Source organism: Hemitrygon akajei, chromosome 1 (assembly GCF_048418815.1).
Source record: "Hemitrygon akajei chromosome 1, sHemAka1.3, whole genome shotgun sequence".
NCBI lineage: Eukaryota > Metazoa > Chordata > Chondrichthyes > Myliobatiformes > Dasyatidae > Hemitrygon > Hemitrygon akajei.
The window spans coordinates 9,479,561-9,505,871 of record NC_133124.1 but is presented as its reverse complement, the minus strand read 5'-3'; the positions used below and the strand labels follow the sequence as shown (position 1 = coordinate 9,505,871).

General features: G+C 43.4%; 1 protein-coding gene across 1 annotated transcript in view; it reads right to left on the bottom strand.

Annotated features, from left to right (window-relative positions):
- The window catches only part of pou6f2 (POU class 6 homeobox 2), a 655,269-nt gene that overhangs the window by 56,240 nt on the left and 572,718 nt on the right, over nt 1-26,311 (bottom strand). Inside the window, exons 7-8 of the mRNA XM_073031620.1 lie at nt 15,972-16,181; nt 6,609-6,777 (exon numbers count right to left, since the gene is read on the bottom strand). Of these exons, the coding sequence (XP_072887721.1) occupies nt 6,609-6,777; nt 15,972-16,181 (379 nt within the window). The remainder of the gene's footprint in view (nt 1-6,608; nt 6,778-15,971; nt 16,182-26,311) is intronic.

Sequence of the window (26,311 nt, the reverse complement as noted above, 5' to 3'; positions counted from 1 at the left end):
CCATGGGGGGAGAGTCTAGGACAAGAGGGCACAGCCTCAGAATAGAAAGGCACCCTTTCAAAACAGAGATGCGGAGAAATTTCTTTAGTTGAAGGGTGATGAATTTGTGGAATTTGTTGCCACGTGCCAGGAGGCCAGGTCATTGGGAGTATTTAAGGCAGAGATTGATAGGTTCTTGATTGGACATGGCATCAAAGATTATGGGGAGAAGGTCAGAAACTGGGGTTGAGGAGGAGAAAAAAAAAGGATCAGCCATGATTGAATGGCAGAGCAGACTCGATGGGCCAGATGGCCTAATTCTGCTCCTATGTCTTATGGTCTTGTACCCTACTCACTAAGTACCTTTGTGTGGTGGGGTGGAGATACGTCTCTACCAAAGGAGGTGTAAGACGCTTCTTCCCTCCACTAGCCTGTAGATCACCGTTTGGCAAGGTGTAGCACCTGCTCAGCCCCCCGATCAGGGTCACATGAAGTCATGAGTAGATGGTCACATACGCAGCCGGTGCATATCACAAGTCCTGGTTATATAACCACTGATACCAGGCAGACAATCTCAGAAGAGTATTGATAATGACTGGGGTCACCCAACTTGTAAAGACACTGCTCAGAAGAAGGCAATGGGAAACCACTTTTGTCAAAAAATTTGCCTAGAACAATCATGGTCATGGTCATGATCACCCATGGCACATAATGAATGAACTAAATACCTATCTTGGCACTTCAGCTGCAGCAGACTAATTTAATCCTATTTCTTGGTCTTTACCCCATTCCCTTTCCTATGATGCTTGGTCAAAGACTTACCCCATTTCTTTTGATATGATGTTTTAATGACCAGTCATTGTAAAACACCTGGTGGATTCTAATAACTAGAATAACTAGTATCTGGCAGTTTTGGGTCTCTTATCTGAGAAAATATGTGCTGACATTAGAGAGGGTCACGAAGAAGTTCATGACAATGATCCCAGGAAGGAAAGGGTTAACATATGATGAGTGTTTGATGGCTCTGGGCCTGTTCTCACTGGAGTTTAGAAGAATAGGGGGAACGGGATCTTAATGAACACTATCGAATACTGAAAAGCCTAAACAGAGTGCACTTGGAGAGGATTTTCCAATAGTGCAGGGGACACCTGGTGTGTCTGTGCACAGTTACATCTCGATTAAATAAAAGCACACTCATGGGAGATGGCTTTAACTGGTGTATTCACACTGCAGTGAGAGAGAGAGAGAGAACAATGTGCATGTCTAGACAACAGCGCTTGTGTAGACACCAATCCACATGTAGTGCTAAGGGGAGTCACTACTCTAAAAGAAATAGATCCATACATTACACTTCCCCCCTTTAGACTAATGCAACATAAAACTGTATATGTATAAAATATTCAATCTCCCTTTCATAAACCCATATTCCGAATGCACATGCTTTCACAATAACAGTCCATATCTAACTTTACAGTTCTCAAGGTTCAGCCTTTTGGGTGCCACTCTGTTTCTTCCTGGATAGCACCTCTGGACTAGTGGAATGGCATCAGGTTTGGCAGGTGTCTTGTCAACGATCACGTTCTCGTTGTGACTCTGGACCTGTGGAGTGGCATTAGTCTTGGTAGGTGTCTTATCTAAGACAACGTTCTCGGTTTCCCATGTCATGTTGCTGTCAGTGACATCATCACTGAGAGTTAAGTCCGGTGACTGTAATGCGTCCATCTTGTTGGATGCAGTCGACTCAGGTGTGTTCTTCAGTTGAGCATTCAGTATCTGGTCCACATGACGTCTCCATATCCGATCTCCAACATTCACTGTGTGCATCAGTGTTTCAGTTCTTGTAGCAAATCTACCAGATGTCCACTTGTCTTCTCGGTAATCATGTGCTCGGACTTACTGTCCAATCTTGAAGTTCCTTGCTGGTTCACTTGGCAATAGGCTGAACTGTTTATTCTGTACTTCCCTCCGTAGACCTGGTTTCAGGAGGTCTATGCGAGATCTCAGATTCCTGGTCACGAACAGCGTTGCAGGTGTTTGATTTGAAATTGCAGGAATAGAGATCTGATACACAAAAAGGAAGTTGTCCACTTTGTGCTGTAGATAAATGACCTCTTTGTCCATAGCCTTAATGGACTTCTTGAATGTTTGGATAAACCTTTCAGCTAACCCATTTGTTGCTGGATGGTGAGGAGATGACTTGAAAAGTCTGATGCCATTTTTTCATGAATAGTCTGAATTATTCTGATGTTTATTGTGCTCCATTGTCATGCACAAATTGTTCAGGTTGCCATTTCTGGCAAAGATAGTACTTAGAGCGGAGACAATCTTTTCTGAGGTGGCTGACTTCATTGGTATGACCTCCGGCCACTTCAAATGAGTTTCCACAGCAATCAGAAACGTGAAGTCCGTGAATGACCCAGCAAAGTCAATATGTACTCTTTGCCATGATGACGACAGTTACTCCCATCAGTGTAACAGTGCCTGTGGGGGTGCATTTTGAACTTTTTGGCATCCTGAACTTCTTTTGGGCAAATCTTCAATCTGTTTATCTCTTCCCAGCCATCTCATGTAGTTCCAGTTGAGACTGTTCATCTTGACTCTGTCCAGGTGTCCTTCATGAAGATTTTCTAACATTCTGGTGTGCAGGTTAGAGGGAACCACAACACGAGATCCACACATCAGCGTTCTTTGACATGCCAACAATCGGTCTTGTCTTGCTGAGAACTCTGAAACATAGGGTTACCATGAGCTGGCCATCCTTGTGTGGTGATTTCATAGACTTTTGACAATGTTGGGTCATTCCTTGTTGCTCTTTGTATTTCGGAATTTGTTACCTGCAACTGGTTCACCAATGCGGTGTGGAACATGTCTGCTGGGTCACAGAATTTTTTAATTGCTATTTGAAAGATGTGACAAGCCATCAGCATTGCTGTGTTGTTTAGTACCCTGGAACTCTATGTCATAAGAATAGGCTTCTAGGAACCATGCCCAGTGTTGTAACCGGGTAGCAGTCATCACTGGAATTCCTTTCGTGGGATGGAAAATGGACACAAGGGGCTTGTGTTCTGTCAATAGTGTAAACATTTGTCAATAGAGGTAGTGGTGGAACCTCTTTATTACCCATACCAGACTAAGGGCCTCTCGATCAATCTGTGTGTAGTTGTGCTCTGCTCTCAGTGATCTCGAAGCAAATGCAATCAAGTGTTCAGATCCATCTTTCATAATGTGTGACAAAATGGCTCCATTGCCCGTCTGATGGGCAGGGATGAGGTCGTAATGGGTGAGCAGTTCATTGGATGTTATTAGTCTCTTTGTTTCCTTGAATGCTCTTTCACATCATTGTGACTATCCCCACTTTGCTCCTGTCTGCAACAGTGTGTTTAATAATGGTAGTAGTTTACAAGGCCCAAGTATGACCTGAGTTGTGACACATTTTCCAGTTTGGGTGCCCATAGCACTGTTTCAGTCTTCTCTTGTGACTTATGTAAGCCATGCATATCAATGACATATCCACAATATGAGATCTCATTCTTGAAAAACTCACATTTCTCTCTCTTTGCATGCAAACCATACTCACTCAGCCTAGTAAGCATTTACCAAGGTTCTGGAGGTGCTCTTCATCATTTTTGCCAGTCACGATGATGACATCAAAGTAACATTGTATTCCTGGGATATCTTGGAGCACATGGTCCATTGTTCTTTGCCAAACTGCTGGAGCTGATGCGACGCCAAAGACGAGACGATTAAACTGGAACAGTCCCTTGTGAATGCTGATTGTGAGGAACTTCCTGCTTGACTCCTCAATCTTCATTTGCAGATAGGCTTGTGACAAGTCAATCTTTGAAAACCTCTCCCTGCCTGCCAAAGATGCAAAAATGTCTTCTATTTGTGGTAGGGGAAACTGAAAATACGCAGCACTAGGTTGATGCTCAGCTTGAAATACCCACTTATGTGAGTGGCTCCAGCCTTCCCCATCTTGATTACTGGGACAATGGGCATAGCCTAATTGCTCCACTCAACCTTGGAGGGAATTCCAGATGCCTCCAAGCTCGGCAGTTCAGCATCCACTTTAAGAGGTTGTGTGTAAGGCACTGGACACGCTTTATGGAATCTTGGTGTTGCTGCTTCATCCAGTTCAATTCTGGCGTCCGTGCCTTTGAGTTTACCAATCCCCTTCTCAAACACCTTCTCATTAGCATTATGCAGCTATGACAGTCTCTGGTTAGTGCTACCATTTGGGCCTACGTTGCCTATCGATGATACACTGAGACCTTTGATTGAGTACCAATTTAGTTGGATTTTTCTCATTCACATCTTCAAAGTGCTGGCCTTCCACTTCCATGTAAAGCTCTAACTGTTGTCTTTGACCTCCATACATCACATTTACTTTCAGTTTGCCTTTGGGAGACACTAGTTTGTCTTTGTAAGTCACTGAGGTCTTCTCTAATGGTAAATTAGAAAACCATCAGTTGTGATCCATATAATTTTGTGATCTGTTTCAGTTGTACTTTGTAGATCTAGCATGACAGCGCACCTATGTCAGACTCTGTGTTGTCTGATTCAGTTTTACATTTGGTAACTTTATGCATTTGCTTAGTTTTGTGTTTGTGACTTTGCAATTGGTTGAGCTTTTTGTCTGCCTTGCACACTCTCTCTGTGACCTTGTCTGTGACACTTCCTGCAGACTTTTTCTGTGAACCAACAGTCATTTGCATCCTGGGAGGATCTACCACATTGATAACATTTTTGTTTTTTTGCACCATTCAGGGACATTTTGTGCATTTCACATTCTAACCTCCTGTTTTGTAGTTCTGATGCACCGTTTGCTGCAGTCTCTAATGATATTGCAATGGTGAATGCCTGTTCTAAGGTTCGGTCTCTTTCGGTAATAATCTCTTTAGAGTGCTTTGACTATGCATGCCACATACAAGCCTATCCCTTAATGCATCAGAAAGTTCATCTCTGAAGTCACAGTACTGGGAATTTTGCACATTTCTGCGATGAATTCAGAAAGGTTTTCATCTTTTGACTGGTTCCTTTTGTAAAATCTAAATCTCTCAGCTATTACCATTGGTTTAGGGGTCAAGTGATTTTGTAAAATTGTAATAATTTCATCAAATATCTGACTTGCTGGCTTTTCAGGGGTTACTAAGTTGCATAAGAGACTTAGGCCCATTGAGCTAAGAAGCGTAGGGGATTTTTTTTGTTCCTCCACGTTGCTCATGTTACAATACAGTTCAACCTTCTCGATATATGGCTCCCAGCCTTCAGTAGTGCTATCAAATTCATCAACTTTCCTGACCAAAGCCATCTCCACGTTATTTGCACTTTAAATTCAGCACGTCTTTTACTGTTACTCACGCATTCCTTTGTTAGCCTCCTTGACAGCTTTCTCATGCTATTTAACTCTTGCTGGTGTGGTTCGTGATATTTTCTGATATTCAGGTTTGTACTTGTTGCCAATTTGTTGTGTCTGTGCAGAGCTACATCCCAATTAAATAAAAGCCCGTGCACATGGGAGATGGCCTGAACTGGTTTATTCACATTGCAGCGAGACAGACAGAGACAGAGATCGAAAACAACAGCGCATGCACAGACAACAGATCAATATGTAGTGCTGGTGGGGGTGGGGGGGTCATTGCTCTAAAAGAAATAGAGCCATACATTACAGCACCCAACCTTTTTTATGTCATGGACCAATACCATTCCATGGACCCCAGTCTGAGAACCTTTGCTTAGTGGGACAAGTCTAGAATCCGAGGCACAGGCTCAGAATAAAAAGATGTCCCTTTAGAACAGAGATGAGCAGGAATTTCTTTAGTCAATGGGTGGGAATTCATTGCCACAGACGGCTGTGGTGACCAAGTGATTGGGTATATTTAAAGTGGAGGTTGATAGATATGGGGGGGGGGGTCAAAGGTTAAGGGGAGAAAGGGTTGAGAGGGAAAATATATTAGCCATAATCAAATGGCAGAGCAGACTCAATGGGCTGAATACTCTAGTTTTGCTCCCTTGTCTGATTAGAATCTGTAGAGTTTCTAATTCTGATTCGTAAAAATCTTCTAAGTTTGATTCTCTATGAGAACTGGCTTGGTGAAGTGATGCAGAAGATTGTAACTTTGGAACAGCAAGCTGCTGGTGGCTCTTGTTGTGGCAAGAGCGACCTACCTCTCCCTGACTGGAGAGAGGGAGCCTGTCTGAGATATCGAAGAGCAGGTTTGTGAGCTGTAGTTCGATGGACTCTAGATCAATCCCTCTTTGGTGTGTCTGCTGCCCGCATGTGTGTGTGTGTGTGTGGGGGGGCGGTGGAGGTGGAGGGGAGGGTTGATGCTTTTGCTGTTGCTTGTGTGAGGAAAGAGGAGCTTCAGGGCTTCGATGTTTATATCATTCTATGGAGTTTCTTTGTTTTTATGGATGTCTGTGAAGAGGGTGAATTTCAGGTTGGATTCTGTATCCATTCTCTGATATTAAATGTACTTAGAAACTTTAAACTGAGCTGGCCTGGACAGAGCTCTAGAAAGAAGCTACAAGCCAAAGATTGTGTGTCAGATGCATTAAATCCATTATAGTGCTTGTCTGAGAACAAAGGAGGTGGATGGAAAACGTTGCGGAGAGAAGCCCCTACTTACTGCTGACTAACTGTCCGACACTCAGAGCTGAAGATGAACAGGACGAAGAGGAGGAAGAGCAGGCCTGACGCACCGGGCTTTGTGCGAGGGAGGACTGCCCATGTGCCATATGCAGAAGGTTAGCCTGCGACACTGCGTGGCCTACCTGCGGATGCTGTGGCTGCGGTGGCTGCGGGGAAGAGAACACATAGACATATGGCCAAAGGTTAGAATACACTCAGTTCTTCAGAAAAGCAACAAGCAATATCAGTTCTCACACATTTTCACATAAACCAGATCTAATGCCTCAAAGAATAGAATCATAGAGCACATCAGCACAAAAACAGGCCTTTCAGCCCATCTAGTCCATGCTGAACTGTTAATCGGCCTGCACCCAGACCATAGACCTCCATACCCCTCCCATCCATGTTCCTATCCAAATGTTTCTTAAATGTTGGAATTGAACCATTTTCATTCGTTTCACACTTTCACCACATTCTGAGAGAAGTTCCCCTTAAACATTTCACTTTTCACCCTTAACCTATGACCTCTCATTCTAGTCTCACTCATCATCAGTGGATACAAACCTGCTTGCATTGACCCTCTCTATGCCCCTTGTAATTTTGTACACCTCTATCAAATCTGCCTTTTGGCTTTAAATTTAAACAACATTTTCGAAACAGGATGTGAATTCAGAAATCAGAGTTGCACGGGGACTTGGGAGTCCTCGTGTAGGATTCCCTAAAGGTTAACTTGAGGTTGTGTTAGTGGTAAGGAAGGTTAGCATTCATTTCAAGAGGACTAGAATATCAAAGCAAGGTGTGACGCCAAGGTTTTATAAGGCATTGGTCAGACCACAATTGAAGTGCTCCCACTATCTATTAAAATGCTCCTAATTGCATGCATCTTAAATAGCCTCTGACAAGGATCATTGGGGACCCAAGTCATCCCAACCACAAACTGCTCCAGCTGCTATCATCCAGGAAACGGTACCGCAGCATAAAAGCCAGGACCAACAGGCTCTGGGACAGCTTCTTCCACCAGGCCATCAGATTGATTAATTCATGCTGATGCAACTGTATTTCTATGTTATATTGACTATGCTGTTGAACATAATATTTATTATAAATTACTATAATTGCATATTTGAATGGAGATGTAACGTGAAGGTTGTTACTCCTCATGTGTAAGAAGGATGTAAGAATAAAGTCAATTCAACCAAGTCCAGCTCCTGGCCTTCACATGCGGTTTAGCTAACCTGTCTGGTGGAACTGTTTCTACGGACAGGAGAAAGGGAGGGTTACTGGCACCTTAAAATCAGTCACTTTGGGCAGAGGGGCTTTGTCAGCAGTGGTGGGCTGCTTATCTAGTAGAAGTAAAACTCTGATCTCAAACTTCCACTGTCTTGTGACTGTACCCACTCATGCAGAGAGCTTCAGGAGTAACCCCAAGAAAAAATCCGGAGCTGGAATCCCTAAGGCAGTCCTACGTTGAGTTCAACGCTGACTGGCAACTCCTGCGATGCTGCTGGTGCCAAACTGTATTGGTCCCTGTTATTCCTTTGCATTCATCAGCTGTGTGGAGAAGGGGAGTCTGCTACACGGGCAGCAGCTTGCTCTCCATGTCGTACTCTCCTGGTTTACATACTGGCTGGCATATCGATACAGTTGAGATGTTTGACCTTGACCAGTGAAGGCCTCATCTAAGAAAGGATGAGCTGGCATTGGAGCGGGTCCAGAGGCTCACAAGAATGATCCAGGAATGAAATGGTTAATATATGAGGAGCGTTTGATGGCCTTGGAGTTTAGAAAAATGGTGCCGTATCTCTTTGAAACCTATGGAATATTGAAGACACAGATAGATTGAATGGCAGAGTAGACTTGAAGGACTTAATGGACTGATTATGCTCCCTTTGCCCTCTGGTTTTGAGGTCTAAATGTCAATTGAGGGTGCCAATGAAGTAAAAGATCCCGTGGCAACAATTAAAAAAGTGCAGACAATTCTCCCAATATTTTTCTTCCACTAACACCACCAACAAAAACAGATCATAAACACAAAAGATTCTGCATATGCTGGAAACCCAGAGCAACACACATAAAATGCTGGAGCAACTCAGCAGGTGAGGCAGCATCTATGAAGGGGAATAAACAGTGGATGTTTCAGGCCGAGACCCTTCATCAGGACTGGAAAGGAAGGGAAAGAAGGCAGAATAAGAAGGTGGGGGAGGAGAAAGATTACAGGCTGAAAGGAGATTGGTGAGACCAGATGAGGGAGGAGGTAGGTGGGTGAAGGGAGATTAAGTGAGAAGCTGGGTGGAGAGAGATGGTAAAGGGCTGAAAAAGAAGGAATGTGATAGAAGAGGATGGGAGAATGGGAAGGTGGAGGGGCACCAGATAGAGGTGATAGGCAGGTGAGGGATGAGCAGGGGCGGGAAGGGAGCCAGGATGGGGAATGGAAAAGGAGAGAAGGGAGAGGGGGGTGAAATTACTGGAAGCTGGAAAAATTCAAAGTTGATACCCTCAGGTTGGAGGCCACCAAGATAGAACTGAGATGTTGCTCCTCCAGTCTCAGAGTGGCCTCAGCATGTAAGCAGAGGAAGCCATGGACTGACATATCGGATTAGAAATGAGGATTCAAGTTAAAAATGTAGACCACTGGGAAATCTATGGAGTGTAATAAACAGTTGATATTTCAGGCCAAGACCCTTCATCAGGACTCTCGGCCAGAAACATTCAAGTTCAAGTTGGCGTAAACTGTACACTTCCCTTCACACCTGCTGAACTCCTCCAGGGTTTTGTGCATGTTGTTCAAGATTTCTGACATCTGCAGAACCTCTTGTGTCCAGGGTGGCAATGAACTGTAATCGACTTGGCTCTATGTTAAGGGTATCAGAAATGATCTGGCAAATGTGGATTGGGACAGGCGTATTCTGGCAGTGCTGTAAGTGGGAGGCCTTCAAAAGCAAGATTTTGAGAGTACATACAGTAGCTTGTACGTGTCTGTCAAAATAAAATATAAAGATATTTCAAGAGATATTGAAGTCCTGGTTGAGAGAAAAAAAGAGGTGCATAGCAGGTAGGAACAAATGAGGTGCTTATGGAGGATAAGAAATGCAAGAGAACACTTAAGAAAGAAATCAAGAGGGCTAAAAGAAGGCATGAAGTTGTTCTAGCAGGCAAGGTGAAGGAGAATCCTAAGGGGTTCTACAGATAAGTTAAGAGCTAAAGGATTGCAGGAGATAAAATTGGTCCTCTGGAAGACTAGGATGGTAATCTGTGTGTGGAGCCAAAGCAGGTGGGGGAGATCTTGCACTTGCCTCCCGTGGGGTCTGAGGGAGCACCTTGTCAGGTCCTGGGGATTGATCCACCCTGATTTGCCTCAAAAGAGCAAACATCTCTTCTGTAATCTGTACAGGGTCCATGAAGTTGATGCTGCTTTGCTTCACTCTGTGTCCACATTCTGGGTAAATACAGATGCAAAAAATTCATCAATTGTGGGAAAGTTATTGGAAGGTATTCTAATGGACTGGATATATGAGTATTTGGATAGGCATGGACTGATTAAGGATAGTCAGCATGGCTTTGTGCATGGTAGGTCATGTCTAACCAATCTTATAGAGTTTTCTGAGGAAGTTACTAGGAAGTTGATGAAGGCAAGGTGATGGATGTTGTCTACATGGACTTTAGTAAGGCATTTGACAAGTTCTCGCATAGGAAGTTGGTCAGGAAGGTTCAGTCGCTCGGCACCTAGGATGAGGTAGCAAATTGGATTAGACATTGGCTTTGTGGGAGAAGCCAGAGAGTGATAATAGATGGTTGCCTCTCTGATTGAAGGCCTGTGACTAGTGGTGTGCTGCAGGGATTGATGCTGGGTCCTTTGTTGAAGCTGTATAAGATATTGGTGAGGCCTAATTTAGAGTATTGTGTGCAGTTTTGGTCACCTACCTACAGAAAAGGTGTAAATACGGTTGGAAGAGTACAGAAAAATTTACAAGGATGTTGCCGGGTCTGGAGGACCTGAGTTATAAGGAAAGACTGAATAGGTTAAGACCTTATTCCTTGGAATATAGATGACTGAGGGGAGACTTGATAGAGGTATACAAAATTATGAGGGGTATAGATACAGTAAATACCAGCAGGCTTTTTCTACTGAGGTTGGGTGGAACAACAACCAGAGGTCATGGGTTAAGGGTGAAAGGTGAAAAGTTTAAGGGGAACATGAGGTGAAACCTCTTCATTCAGAGGGTGGTGGGATTGTCGTGAAATGTTGCGCATATTTGTTGTTTTGAGGCAAGAGTACAATGCGATACTTTAAAAAAATTATAATTTACAGTAAGAAATATAAAAACATAAGTCAACATCATCATTTTGTGCCATGTCATATGACGTAGATGATCATGGTTATTTCCCAGTGGCACATAACCCTGGGAAAAGGACTGTGACTATCCACATTATTCCTGTCTCTCATGACGTTATAAACTTGTAGTAGGTCAGCCCTCAGAATCCTTCAAGCCCAGGGAAAACAGTCCTAAGCCTACCCAGTTTCTCCATGTAACTCAAATCCTCCTGTCCCACCATCTTTTCTTTTTTGTACTCTCTTTAGTTTAATCACATCTTTCCTATTGTACGGTGACCAGAAACACACACAATATGGCAGCTGTGGTCTCAGCAACATCAGCAAATGACATCCCAGCCTTATACTCAATGCAACTGTGGTAAATTATGTGTATACCTGTCTGGACACGCCCCTCTGCTGACTGCTCCTGTGGCTCCTCCCACAGACCCCTGTATAAAGGCCTATTGTTTGCCTCCCGTCTCCGAGAGTTATTGATGGTGCATTAGCAACCTTCTTCATCACTTTGTCCACTTGAGTCATCTGACTGTACACATATACAACCAAATGAAGTGATGTTTCTGTGGACCACGGTGCACCCACAAAACAGATATCACACACAGCACATATACCAAAATATTACCACAAATAAGTTAGTAAAATATGATTTAAATGAAGGTAGTGAGCAACACAGGTGACCAGTAAACTGCACAGTAAATTTTAACTAATTTAGCAGGGGGATGGGAAACTGAGTGAGAAGGCCGAGGATGGGGCATTTGGTATACAAGCAGAGGCAGTGTGTAGTGAGACCGTCAGGAAGGACAGGCAGATGATAGGGCAAAATTGCCGTCAGCGGGATGAGTTGCGGTGTAACAGGGGGACTGCAAGGGTGGCGAACGCAGACTGAAGGTGTTATATTTGAATGCACGCAGTATACGAAATAAGGCGGATTATCTTGTAGTGCAGTTAGAGGCTGTGACATTGTGGGCATCACTGAGTCTTGGCTGAAAGAAGATTATGATTGGGAGCTTAACATCCAAAGATACACATTGTGTTGAAAGGACAGGCAGGTAGGCAGACGAGGTAGTGTGGCTCTATTGGGGAAAAAATTAAATCAAATCCTTAGAAAGAAGTGACATAGGAACAGAAGATGTAGAATTGTGGGAAGATTTAAGGAACTGCAAGGGTATGAAGACCCTGATGGGAGTTATATAATTATATACAGGCATCTGAAAAGAGGCCAGGATTTGGGCTACAAATTACCAAGGGAGGTAGAAAATGCATTCCCAAAGGGAAATGTTATCATAGTCATAGGGGATTTCAATACGCAGGTGGATTGTGAAAATCAGGTTGGTGCTGGATCCCTAAAGAGGGGAATTGTAGAATGCCTACAAGATGGCTTTTTGAGCCCATCAGTTATTTTCGATTGGGTGTTGTGTAATGAACCGGATTTGTTTAGGGAGCTTAAGGTAAAGGAAACTTTAGGAAGCAGTGATGATAATATGATAGAATTCTCCCTGCAATTTGAGACAGAGAAGCTAATGTCAGATGCATCGGTATTACAGCGGAGTAAAGTGAATGTTAGATTACAGAGCCATGAAAGAGGTGCTGGTCAAAATTGATTGGAAGGAGACTCTAGCAGCGATGACAGCAGAATGGCAATGGTTGGAGTTTCTGGGAGCAATTTGGAAGGCATAGGGTAGACACATCCCAAAGAAGAAGTATTCTAAACGCAGGATGAAACAATCGTGGCTGACAAGAGAAGTCAAACTCAACATAAAAGCAAAAGAGAGGGCATAAAATAGAGCAAAAACTAGTCAGAAGTTAGAGGATTGGGAAACTTTTAAAAACCAACAAAAGGCAACTAAAAAGCCATAAGGAACAAAAAGATGAAATTTGAAGGTAAGCTAGCTAATGATATCAAAGAAGATACCAAAAATATTTTTCAGATATATAACGAGTTAAATAGAGGTGAGAGTAGATATTGGACTGCTGGAAAATGATGCTGGAGAGGTAGTAATGGGGGACAAGGAAATGGCAGATGAACTGAATAAGTATTTTGCATCAGGGCTTCATTGTGGAAGACACTAGTAGTGTGGTGGAAGTTCAAGAGTGTTGGGACAGAAGTGAGTGGAGTTGCTTTTACTAGTGTTACGTACCCCGTAACTGGGTCACTTACCAGCAAAGATAGAGAGGTCCGTTGAAGTCTGATGGTACTATTTTTAACAGTATTTATTGATAGAAATACACAAAAATAATATCAATGCAAACACACAGATAATATACGTCGTCAATACTAAATCTAAAAGCGCGGGTATACTAATAATCAATAAGAAATAAGCTGTATCGTTGTCTAGGGGATAATGAATTGTCCGATGGAAATATATAGTTTGTTCAGTTCATACAGGTTGCTGCCGTTGGGGACCATGTGTGGCAATTGTTGGAGAGAGAGAGAGACGGGTTAAAACTTGCCCATTCTGATTATGATGTCAACCCTTCGAGAGTCGTTGGGAGTTGAGTTCCCCGTTGTTAGCTAAAAACCGTTTTTCCGTGGCAAAGGTCACCGATTCCGGGCAAATGGAAGCGGACGTATGTGGCCTTCCACCGGCTTTCGCTACTACGGGATCGCTAGCGTTTCTTCTGGTGCATCTGAGGGGCTGTTCCCACAGACCCTCTTTTTATCCTGACTCACAGGGTCTCAGGTGTCAATCAGGTTTGGGATGATGCAATCCCTCCAGCAACCTCCTCCTTGGTTCATTGCCTGGGGCGTCGATGCATCGTCCAGGATGCAATACACAAGTCCGTCTCCAAGAGACAATAGCCGGTATCAATGGGTCCGCCTTTCGGAGGCCAGGACACATTCTAACCCGGGGTGTCAAACTCATTTTAGGTCACGGGCCGGATTGAGCAAAACGCAGCTTCATGCGGGCCGGATCAGTCGGACGCGTGCAAACGCAGCTTTCGTTGCCTCCGTTTTTTCAGCCTGCTCTCATGTGTCTCAGTCTCTGCTATAACTACAAAGTGTTTCACTTTACAAATTCCGTTTCTTATGAAGAAGACTGCCGAGCAAGACTGCCGAATAAACTCTAAAAACCCTGAAAACCTGGTACCTGAATAAACTCAGCATTAGCCATATGATACGCCATAGGCGCTTCGATTACTGGGGCCAGCTTTAATAGTAATTAGATATTATCTCGCGGGCCAAAGATAATTCCACCGCGGGCCGGATTTGGCCCGCGGGCCTTGAGTTTGAACTTTTGTGGATTCTGCATGTCTTTCTCTCATTTCCTGTGTCTCCTGAATTGACTCAACAGTGATCTTGCGATTCTCACAAAGAAGGGGGCTACCCCCGCACCCTTCGGCCCCGCAGAGCTGTGGTACATTCATAACACTAGGGAGAAGGTGCTTTATGAAGCTGAAAGGTCTGAAGATAGATGAATCACCTGGACCAGATGGACTACACTCGAGGGTTCTGAAAGAGGTAGCTACTAATGTGAAGGCATTAGTAATGATCCTTCAAGAATCACAGGATTTTGGCATGGTTCCTGAGGACTGGAAAATTGCAAATGTCAATTCACAGTTCAAGAAGGAAGGGGGGGAGGCAGAGGAAAGGAAACTATAGGCCATTTAGCCTGACCTCAGTGGTTGGGAAGACATTGGAGTCGATCGTTAAGGATGAAGTTTCAGGGTACTTAGAGGCATTTGATAAAATCAGCCAAAATCAGCATGGTTCCCTTAAGAGAAAAATTTTCCAGACAAATTTGTTGGAATTCTTTGAGGAAATAGCAAGCAGGATAGACAAAGGAGAATCAGTAGATATTGTTTACTTGGATTTTCAAAAGGCCTTTGACAAGGTGCCATTTATGAGGCTGCATAACAAGCTACGAGCCCATGGTATTACAGTAAAGATTCTAAGAATGGATTTTTCTCCCCATTTAGAAAATAGTCAATGCCTTAAGGGAAATAGATCGAAAAATAGATAGGAACGGCAGGGGATGCTTGTGTGGATCAATGAAGCCTGTGAGTAAATGTGTCCACTTCAAAAAACACTTGTGATACTTTAATGACATTTGTGACCTATACATCACATTTCCTGCTCCTAGAGTCGTATTATTTGTTCCGAGACACCTGATTTCACCCCCCAGGTTACTGGCAGTTTTGCTAGTAGGGTTTTTATTTAGAGATTATTACGATTAGTTTGGTTTCCATGGATGTTCAATTATAAAACTGAGCACTAGCTTCCATAGTATCTAGGATATCTTCAAGGAGAGATCCCTCGAAAAGGCGGCATCCATCATTAAGGACCCCCATCACCCAGGACGTGCCCTCTTCTCATTGCTACCATCAAGAAGAAGGTACAGAAGCCTGAAGGCACACACTCAATGATTCAGGAACAGCTTCTTCCCCACCGCCATCTGATTTCTGAATGGACATTGAACCCATGAACACTTCCTCACTACTTTTTTATTTCTATTTTTGCACTACTTATTTAACTCTCTCTCTCTTTATATATATATATATATATATACTGTAATTCAGTGTTTTCTCTATTATTATGTATTGAAAGGTACTGCTGCTGCAAGGTCAACAAATTTCATGACATATGCTGGTGATACCAACCCTAATTCTGATTCTGATTCTGAGCTGTTCCACAATGGTGTATACCTCAATGCCATTAGCTAATTCATCAGATTTTTAAAAATTAAATTATAAACACGAGAGATTCTGCAGATAAATCCAGAGTAACACACGCAAAATGCAGGAGGATTTCAGCAAGTCAGGAAACATCTATGGAGAGAAATAAAGAGTCATAGTTTCTGGTTGAGTCTGCTCGTCTGGCTGAGACCTGCTGTGTTCCTGAATTCTTTTGATCCTACTCCTTCTGGCGTTTGTGTGTGTTACAATGAAGGTACAATATTTAATCTGCCCTCCAATTTTTTGCAGTTTTTAATCTGTACCTTAACCCTTGCATCTTTCCACTTTTTTCTCCTTGAGCATTGCTCCTGGCAAGGTAAATGAACACTGACTGAGTAGGGAGAGGTAAATATTTACCTGCTGGCCTGGCTTTATGGGCGAGAGTGTAATTCCTTGTGTGTTGATTACTGGCAGGATCTGATTTCCAATCACTGTGGCAATGATCTGACCTTGGGCATTAGTCAGAAGCTGAGGGGTAATTGGTTGCACCTGGATGCCTTGAGTCCCGCCTGCATTTTGATTGGATGGCACTGTGGGGTTCGACATTAAAGGGATTGTCCCAATTATCTATAACGAGAGAAAAAAAGGATATAAGAAAAAAGATCAGCAGGAAATTCAATATGATTTTCTCCACTAGCCCTCCTGTTGAAATATTTAACAGTATTGAGTACACTGAACAATACATTATAAATTCAGTTGCCACTGCCTTAGCTAACTCATGTTCCTAACAAAGTGCCCACTGAGTGCATGTTCATGGACATCTGCTGCTGTAGTCCATCCACTTCAAGGTTCCATGTGTTGTGTGATCAGAGATGCTCTTCTGTGCACCACTGTTGTACGAAGTTCAAAGTAATTTTATTATCAAAGTGCATATACGTGCCAAATACAACCCCGAGATTAATTTACGTGGTTATTTGAGTTACTGTTGCCTTCTTGTCAACTTGAACCAGTCTGGCCATTCCCTGCTGACCTCTCTCACTAACAAGGCAGAACTGCTGCTCACTGGATGGTTCTTGAATTTCACACCATTCTCTGTAAACACTAGGGACAGCTGTGCGTGAAAATAGGGTGAATGTCAACGGGCTTTTCCACTGTGGTTGGGTGAGACTAAGGTTAAGACCATAAGACAGAGGAGCAGAATTAGGCCATTTGGCCCATCGAGTCTGCTCCACCATCTCATCATGGCCGACCCATTTTCTCTTTCAGACCCAACCTTTCGCCTACCTCCATATCCCTTCATGCCCTGACCAATCAAAAATCTATCAATCTCCGCCTTAAAAATGCATAAAGACTTGGCTTCCACAGTTGCCTGTGGCAAAGAATTCCACAGATTCACCACTCTCTGGCTAAAGAAACCCCTCCTCATCTTTTTCTAAAAAGGCACCCTGTATTCTGAGGCTGTGTCCTCTGGTCTTAGACACTCCCACTATAAGAAACATCCTCTCAACCTCCACTCTATCAAGGCCTTCCACATTTAATAGGTTTCAATGAGGTCACCCCTCATTCTTCAGAATTATATTGAATATGGGCCCAGAGCCATCAAAACCTTTTCATATGACAAGCCATTTAATCCTGGATTAATTAAGAGTGGAAGGTGAAATGTTTAAGGGGAACATGAGCGGGAACTGCTTCACTGAGAGGGTGGTGAGGGTGTGGAATGAGCTGCCAGCGCAAGTGGTGAATGTGGGTTTGGTTTCAACATTTAAGAGACATTTGCTAGGTAAATAGATGGGAGAGGAACGGAGAGCGATGGTCTGGGTACAATACAATGGGAGGAGGCAGAGTATTTAACGGAATTTCCTGTATGTTAGTGAATAAGGCTTACAGGCCCATGTGTGAACCTCCTCAGTAAGATGACTGTGGAGGCTAGGTCATTGGGTATATTCAAAGCAAAAGTTGATAAGTTCTTAATTAATAAGGGTGTCGAAGGTTATGAGGAGAAGGCAGGACAATGGGGTTGACAGACAATAAATCAGTCATAATGGCATGCCGGAACAGATTTGATGGACCAAATGGCCTAATTCTGCTCCTTTGTCTTTAAGTCTTTAGATGCACACAACTCCGGACTAAAAATAAAGAGATTAGCTTTATTTCTCATGAGTACGTCGAAAGTAGTGAAATGCATTACTTCCATCAACAACCAACAGAGTTCAAGGATGTTGCCGGCTCTGGAGGACCTGAGTTATAAGGAAAGATTGGATATGTCAGGGCTTTATTCTTTGGAATGTAGATGGTTGGGAGGCATACAAAATTATGAGGGGTATAGATCAGATAAATGCAACCTGCTTTTTCTGCTGAGGTTGTGTGGGACTACAACTTGAAGTCATGGGTTAATGGTGAAAGGTAAAAAGTTTAAGGGGAACATGAGGGGAAACTTCTTCACTCAGAGGGTACTGAGAGTGTGGAACGAGCTGCCAGTGCAAGAGGTGCATGCAAGCTCTATTTCAACATTTAAGAGAAGTTTAGATAGGTACATGGATGGTAGAGGCATGGAGGACTATGGTCCCGGTGCAGATTGATGGGAGTAGGCAGTTTAAATGGGCCAAAGGGCCTGGTTCTGTGCTGTACTTTTCTATGGCTCTATGCGCTGGAGGCAGCCTGCTTACGGTGCCCACATTGCTTGCTGACAACTTACTAACCCTAACCCTGACCCGTACATCTTTGGAATGTGGGAAGAAACCGGAGCACACGGAAGAAACCCACGTGGTCACGGGAAGAACGTGCAACCTCCTTACAGATAGCGGTCGGACTTGAACCCCAGTCGCTGATGCTGGTGCAGCGACGTGTTGCACTGACTGTGCTGCCCTGAATGGAATGCTGTGCTCTAGAAAGACTGGTTACGGACAAAGATCTCTTTGCAATAGTGAATTCTAACCTGCACCTCCGATTCTTGTTTTCATTCATAGTAGGTTTAATATTTACTCATTTTTAAAGACTTGTTCTACTATGGTATCTCAGTAAAAGCAAAAGGAACAAACCTGCAAAATAAAGATTTAAAAGAAAAGCAAAATTATTCATTTTATCCAAGAAACAGTGAGGAGTAGGCTTTTCCGTCCCCTTGAGCCTTGCCCAGCAATCCCCAAATTTAATCCTAATCATGGGACTGTTTATAAACTCCAATTAACAAACCAACTCATATGTCTTTGGACAGTGGGAGTAGACTGGAGCACCCGGAGGAAATCCATGCAGTCACAGGGAGAACGTACAAACTCCTTACAGGTAGCGGTGGGAATTGAACCTGGGTCCCCTGTACTGTAAAGCATTGTGCTAACCACTATGCCTCTGTGCTGCCTGAGTCAGAAAGCTGCAGTTCATGTACTTTTATGTATAATTGGAATACAATAACAATTTTAATTTTATAAATAATTATATGAAACTGAAGTCTGGAAGTAGTACATCGTAAACATATTCGAATGTATATGTTTTCTTCACTCTAATCCACAACCTATGGACTCACTTTCAAGGACCCTTCTGCTCTATTATGAATAATGGTTCAGCATGTATTAGATGGGCCAAAGGGCCTGTTACTGTGCTGTAGTGGTCTATGACTCTATGCTTCTGTGACTGTACAAACTCATGTTCCCAGTATTTATTTATTTATTATTACCATAAGACGGGAGAAATTAGGCCATTCAGCCCTTCAAGTCTGCTCTGTCATTCCATCACGGTTGATCCATTTCCCTCTCAAACACATTCTCCTGCCTTCTCCTTCTTATATTTCATGCCCTGATGTATCAAGAACATAACAATATCCGCCTTAAATGCACCACTTTTTTGTGTTTGTGCAGATTGTCTTTGTTTGCACATTAGTTGTTTCTCAGTCTCTCTGTGTAGCTTTTTCATTTATTCTATTGTATTTTTTGTTCTACTGCCAATGCCTGCAAGAAAATAAATCTCAAGTGTATGGTGATGAATATGGATTTTGATAATAAATTTACTTTGAACTTTAACCAACGAGGGCAAAGGGTCTCTTATTATCACAATGTATTTCATAAACAGCGAAATCTTAAAAATATGGGGCAGAGTAGTGAAGGATTGAAGCATATGATATTGAAAAGGCTTGCTGAGGGAAGGATTTGGCTTTGAAGCTCAATGCTGTGTTCTGACGATGAGAGATGGAGCATGTGAATGTGTGCCTTTATTTTTCTGCTGATGCCTGTGACCAGTTTTATGACCTGATTATGTCGGGGAATCTCAGCAGCGGAGATACTGCAGATGATGCTTCTCATCAGCCCCATTCCCGAGTAATGACTTGTACAGCCACAGGCTTGTTGCAAAGCCCAGAATCCATCAAACCTCATTAGCACCCGAGTCCTTTGTAAACAAATAAACATTATCTCCTCAGAACAGCGAGGGAGCCCCAAAGCACTGAGCCTTCTTTAATTCAATCAACAAATCTATTTGCCTAATATTGTTGTCTAAATCAACTGCAGGTTGAAAAATACATCCTGTGGCCACTTTGGGGGTGGCACAGTAGCATAGGTACCTGTAATCCGGGTTCAATTCCTGTAAGGAGTTCTCCCTGTGACCGCATAAACTTCTTCAGGGTGCTCCAGTTTCTTCCCACAGTCCAAAGTCATACAGGTTGGTAAATTAATTGGTTGTTGCAAATTATCCTATGATTAGGCTAGGATTAAATTGGGAGATTGCTGGACAGCATGAGTCGAAGGGCTGGAAAGGCAAATTCTGTGCTGTATATCAACAAGTTAATAAAGAGGTAAATTCTGTACCTAACAGAGTGGCCTCTGAATGTACGTTTGAGGTCTTCTGCTGCTGTAGCCCATGAACTTTAAGGTTCGAGGTCTGCTTTCAGAGATGCTCGTCTGCACACCACTCTTGTAATGCATAAAAACACAAAGTGCTGGCAGAACTCAGCAGGCCAGACAGCATCTCCGGGAGGAGGTAGTGACGACGTTTCGGGCCGAAACCCTTCACCAGGAGTAATGCATGGTTATTTGAGTTACTGCTTGAAGCAGTCTGGCCATTCTCCTCTGAACTCTCCATTTTCCACACACTGGATTTTTTTTTTGTTTTTCCGCACTATTCTCTGTAAACACTAGAGACGGTTGAGTGTGAAAATCCCAGAAAATCAGCAACTTCTGAGACACTCAAATCACCCTAAATGGCACCAACAATCGTCAAAGTCACTTAGATCATATGTGCTCCCCATTCTGATAACATCTGAACCTCTTGACCATGTCTGCACGCTTTTATGCAATGAGCTGCTGCTACACGATTGGCTGATTGGTATTAATGAGCAGGTGTACAGCTGTACCTAATAAAGTGGCCACTGAGTGTATCTTCATGAATCTGGTAAATGTGAACATTTGATTGATAACTCATTTAATTCTGCATACAAAGTACATTTTAAATCAGGAGCCACTTGTTAAACAAGGCACGGTTACTAATGGAAAGGAGCTTCTTGGCAGCCTTAACCTAACATTAGCAGTTAATCTATGGGAAAACTTTGATAAGATCTTACAAGGCTTCACTGCACAGTGGCGATAATGGCCCAGCTTTTTATCTTAATACACCTTCTGTTGCTTATTGTCTTTACACCTCGAAGTACCAGGCAATAAAGCATTGAACACCTCACTCAAGCAGTGTCGCTTTTCATGGACACAATAAGTTTAATAGCACTTATAAGCTGTTTTCTACATGAAAATGACATCCTAAACGCTACAAGCATTAACCCTAAGGGCAGTGAAAAATTTAGCAAGGGAAGCTTATTATTGTTCGGAGGATTAAAGACACTAGGGATAAAACAGGAAATAATGACATGGTTGGTGTTTTTTTTCTTTATAAGAGAAGACTGGGTGCTTGGTTTGACTGCTTGCTTGTAGGGTTGTTCGCCGAGCCTGGTGGTCAGGTCACAAATGTCTTGTCACCAATCGACGTGGCATCATAAGTGTGGAATCGAGTGATGTTTCTGCCCAGTGCTCGTGTTTATATTGGTCTGACTCGTTCTGAATGGATGGCGGTTGCACTGGATAGCTGAGTGTTCTCCACTGGCCCATATCCCCAGTTATCAGTTGCTGTGAGCGGTGGCTTCTTGGGACCCAATGAACAATTCTTCAAACATGAGAAAAGGTGAGGTTGGAGGAACAACACCTCATATATTGTCTGGGTAGTCTCCAGCCCCTTGGTATGAACATCGAATTCTCCAACTTCCGGTAATTCCCTCCCTCTCCCTTCACACATCCCAGTTTCACTCTGCCTCCGCCTCCAGCTGCCTATCACCTCTCTCATGATTCTGCCTTCTTCTACTACACAGTGCTTTCACCTTACATTCCTTCATCACCTCTCCTGCCTATCCCCCCCTGCTTCCCCTCCCCCACCCTTTGATCTTTCCTCTGATTGGTTTTTCACCCTCCCCCCACCTTCTTTATAGGGCCCCTGCCCCCTCCCTCTTCAGTCCTGACGAAGGGTCTTGGCCTGAAACGTTGACTGCTCGTTTCCACGAATGCTGCCCGACCTGCTGAGTTCCTCCAGCTTGTTGTATGTGTTGCTTTGACCACAGCATCTGCAGTGTACTTTGTGTTTACCTTATATTCTGTCTAGGTAACCTCTGGCCCAAAGGAATGAACATCGATTTCTCAAACTTCCAGTAATAGCCCCCACCCCTCGTTCACCACTCCCCATTCTTGTTTCCCTCTCACACCCTCTCTTCTTACTTGCCCGTTACCTTCCTGTGCTCCTCCCCCTTCTCTTCCTTCCACCACCTTGTACTCTCTCCTATCAGATTCCCCTTTTAGAGAATATGTACACAACGCTGGAAGAACTCAGCAGGTCAGGTAGCATCCGTGAGAAAAGAGTAGCCAACGTTTCGAGCTGAGACCCTTCATCAGGCATCTGCAGTTGTATTTTTGTGTTTAGATTCCCCTTTTCCAGCTTTTTATCTCTTTCACCGATCAACTTCCCACCTCCCTACTTCAACCCCTTCCTCTCTCCTGGTTTCACCTATCACCTTATACTTCTTCCTCCACTCCCCGCAACTCCTTCCATCTTCCTTTCCAGTCCTGATGAAGGATCTCAGCCTGTGTACTCTTTTCCATGGACACTACCTGGCCTGCTGAATTCCTCCAGCACTTTGAGTCTGTATTGCTTCCGGTTCTTCATAAGTATTACCTGTGCCAACTTTAATTTAACACTGGTGCACTAGGGGCTATCTAACGACCAAATGCCAAATCTGTACCATCTGTAAATCTGATCTGTAATGGCAAAACTAAACCATTATAGGCACTGGGATCTACCCAGTCCATAAGACTATGAGATTGAAGTCAGTGATCATAATCCTGATTCTGAAAAATATTCAGATTTTGATTCTGATCTGAGCAGGTAAACGCTCTCCTAAATATTTTGTTTGATGGCCCTGGGCCTCTACTCCTTGGAATTCAGAAGAACAAGGGGTGACCTTGCTGAAAGGCCTCAAAAGAGTGGATGTAGAGAGGATGCTTCCTGTGGCAGGAGCATCGAGGACTAGAGGCACAGCCTCAGAATAGAGGTGTGTCCTTTTAGAACAGAGATGAGGAGAAATTTCTTTAGCCAGTGAGTGGTGAATCTGTGGAATCCGTTGCCACAGGCGGCTGTGGAGGCCAGGTCTCTGGGCATATTTAAAGCAGAAGTTGATAGATTCAGGGCATGAAGAGATATGGGGAGAAGACAGGAGATTGGGGCTGAGAGGGAAAATGGATCAGCCATGATGACAACACACACAAAATGCCGGTGGAACGCAGCAGGCCAGGCAGCATCTACAGGGAGAAGCGTTGTCGACGTTTTGGGCCGAGACCCTTCGTCACTCCTGACGAAGCGTCGACAGCGCTTCTCCTTATAGATGCTGCCTGGCCTGCTGCCTTCCACCAGCATTTTGTGTGTGTTGTTTGAACTTCCAGCATCTGCAGATTTCCTCGTGTCAGCCATGATGAAATGGCTGAGCAGACTTGATGGGCCAAATGCCCTAATTCTGCTCTTATGATGTGTACAGACATGCCAGAATGGGAAGGGGAGTAGAACTGAAATGGTTGATCAAGGTGAATTACACACCATTTCACAAACTCACTCACATGTACAGTATGTGCAACCACTAAATCAACCACACAAAGTATCAATCACACGCTGTTACTCAATCCACCATCCACCACCACTGTCTCCTTTTCTACATAAACCCCAACTTCCTCCTCCCTCCCAGCCTCTTATAAAGTGCATGATATTAGCAAACTTACAAACAAAAGACAGTGGACACGTTACTCAATATCCTTCATCAAGTCCATTTGGATTAAAACAAGAGAGTACATATTAAATTAAATACAGACATATACATGATCTCCCATAATTTAATATCACTCAACCTGTATAAACTAAAATTTGCAACATTTCATCGCATAATCGAAAGATAAGAAGTAAATTAATAAAGTCTACCAGTGCATGTTTGAAAGCTGCCATGCAGAATGAGATTCCAACGGTATTAGATCACAGTTGCTAGGGACAATATTTCTCCTGGGCCTGGGTCTTGCAGAGCTGCATAGATGCAGGATCAGAGGGCACAGCCTTAGAATAGAAGGATGTCCCTTTAGAACAGAGATGTGGAGGAATTTCTTCAGCCAGAGGGTGGTAAATCTGTGGAATTCACTGCCACAGACGAGTGTGAAGGCCAAGTCATTGGATATATTTCAAAGCACAAAGTAAATGTTATTATCAAGGTACACTTATGTCACCATATACAACCCTGAGGCTCATTTTCTTGTGGGCATACTCAATAAATCTATAGAATAATAACCATAATAGAATCAATGAAAAACAACCCAACTATGGCGTTCAACCAGAGTGCAGAAGTCAACAAACTTCGTAAGTACAAAATGGAGAAATGATAATAATAAATAAATAAAGAATAAATATCAAAAACACGAGAGGAAGAGTCCTTGAAATTGAGTTCATTGGTTGTGGGGACATTTCAATGATATGGCAAGTGAAGTTGAGTGAAGTTATCCCCTTTGGTTCAAGAACCTGATGGTTGAGGGGTAATAACTATTCCTGAACCTGGTGGTGTGAGTCCTGTACCTTCTTTGTAATGGCAGCAGTGAGAAGAGAGCGTGACCTGGGTGGTGGAGGTTGTATAGAGGTTCTTGATTAGTAAGGCATCAAAGGTTATGGGGAAAAGGCAGAAGGATGGGGTTGAGAGAGATAATGAACCAGTCAATGGTGGTGCAGACTTGATGGGCTGAATGGTCTAATTCTACTCCTGTGTCTTATGGTCTTCTCTCAGACAGGATCACCCTCAATTTCAGAATAATTGCAAACTGTTTCTGTTGATAATGCCATATGTGGCATTGTGAAAAATCAAGAAAACTACTTTCGGCCAAGTGCTGAACCTCTTATTTTTGGTAACTGCAGCTCCTAAACACACTGTGGGAAAAGATAATTGGCTGCATTTCAAGGTTCCTGAAAGTGCAGGTGATCACAAAAGACATACTTTCCCTTGCAGACAGCCTTCAGAATCAGGTGCAGGGTCCTCTGACTGTTCTCCATCTCATGCCCTCGTTTCTCACTGCCAGCAGAAACAGTTTGTAGCTCTGCTAAGCGGGAGAGTAATCCAGTCTTCGATATTGAGAGAAGTGTTGGCACCTGCATTTGCTACTTAAATTTTGTAACGGTGATGTACAGCATGATGCATAACTCCCAGTAGGGACCCGGAATCTAAGAGGTCGATAGATTTTTGATTGGTCAGGGCATGAAGGGATACGGGGAGAAGGCAGGAGATTGGGGCTGAGAGGAAATTGGATCAGCCGCGATGAAATGCCAGAGCAGATTCGATGGGCCAAATGGCCTAATTCTGCTCCAAAATCTTATGGTCTTATATTATGGACACTTAATATTCCTAGGAAGGCACATGGACGAAAGAAAAATAGATGGCTTTGTAGGAGGGAAGGGTTAGATTGATCCTGGAGTAGATTAAAAGGTCAGCTCAACATCATGAGCCAAAGGTCTCGTACTGTGCTGTAATGTTCTATGTTTTTTCCTATATTCCAGCTCTGTTTGATTTCCCACACATCTTTTGCATCAGTCTGGTTTTATTTTCAGACTAGTTTGGATGTGAGTGTCCTGCTGAGAGAGTCAATAATTTCAACTGAAGTGCTTAGTACTCTTATAGATTAGGGATGGGTGGCCACTGTCATGGCCAATCTATCTCAACAGAGTTATTGATCACCCCTTTGCAATGTTTAAAGTGGCACAGCGTTTGTCTACTTCGGAGACACTAAGAGCAACTGCTCTGATCACTGCCACCGTGATGAGATTGTCCCATTTCGAGACCGGGAATGAGAAGGTGTTACAGATCAATCACTTTGATTTTGGGCTGGAGGTAGTGGAGATGTAATAACAAACTCTTGTTTGACATAGCTTTTGGCATCACAGTTAGTGAGGTTCCATTCTGTCATGGTTTGGATATGACTTCGATTCCATCCAAACCCGTTCCACAGGGCCCATTGCACCAAGGAAGTCTGATTCAGTTGAATGAAGGTGAGATTGTTGTAAGATATCCACATTTTAAAGATCAGCTTTATTTGTCACATGTGTTTCGAAACATTGAAACATAAAGTGAAGACTAACTGATGAGTATGGAGGGGCCACTGCACAGGATTGGAAAAAGCTGCAGAAGGTTTTAACCTCAGCCAGGTCCATCATGGGCACTCGTCTCCCCA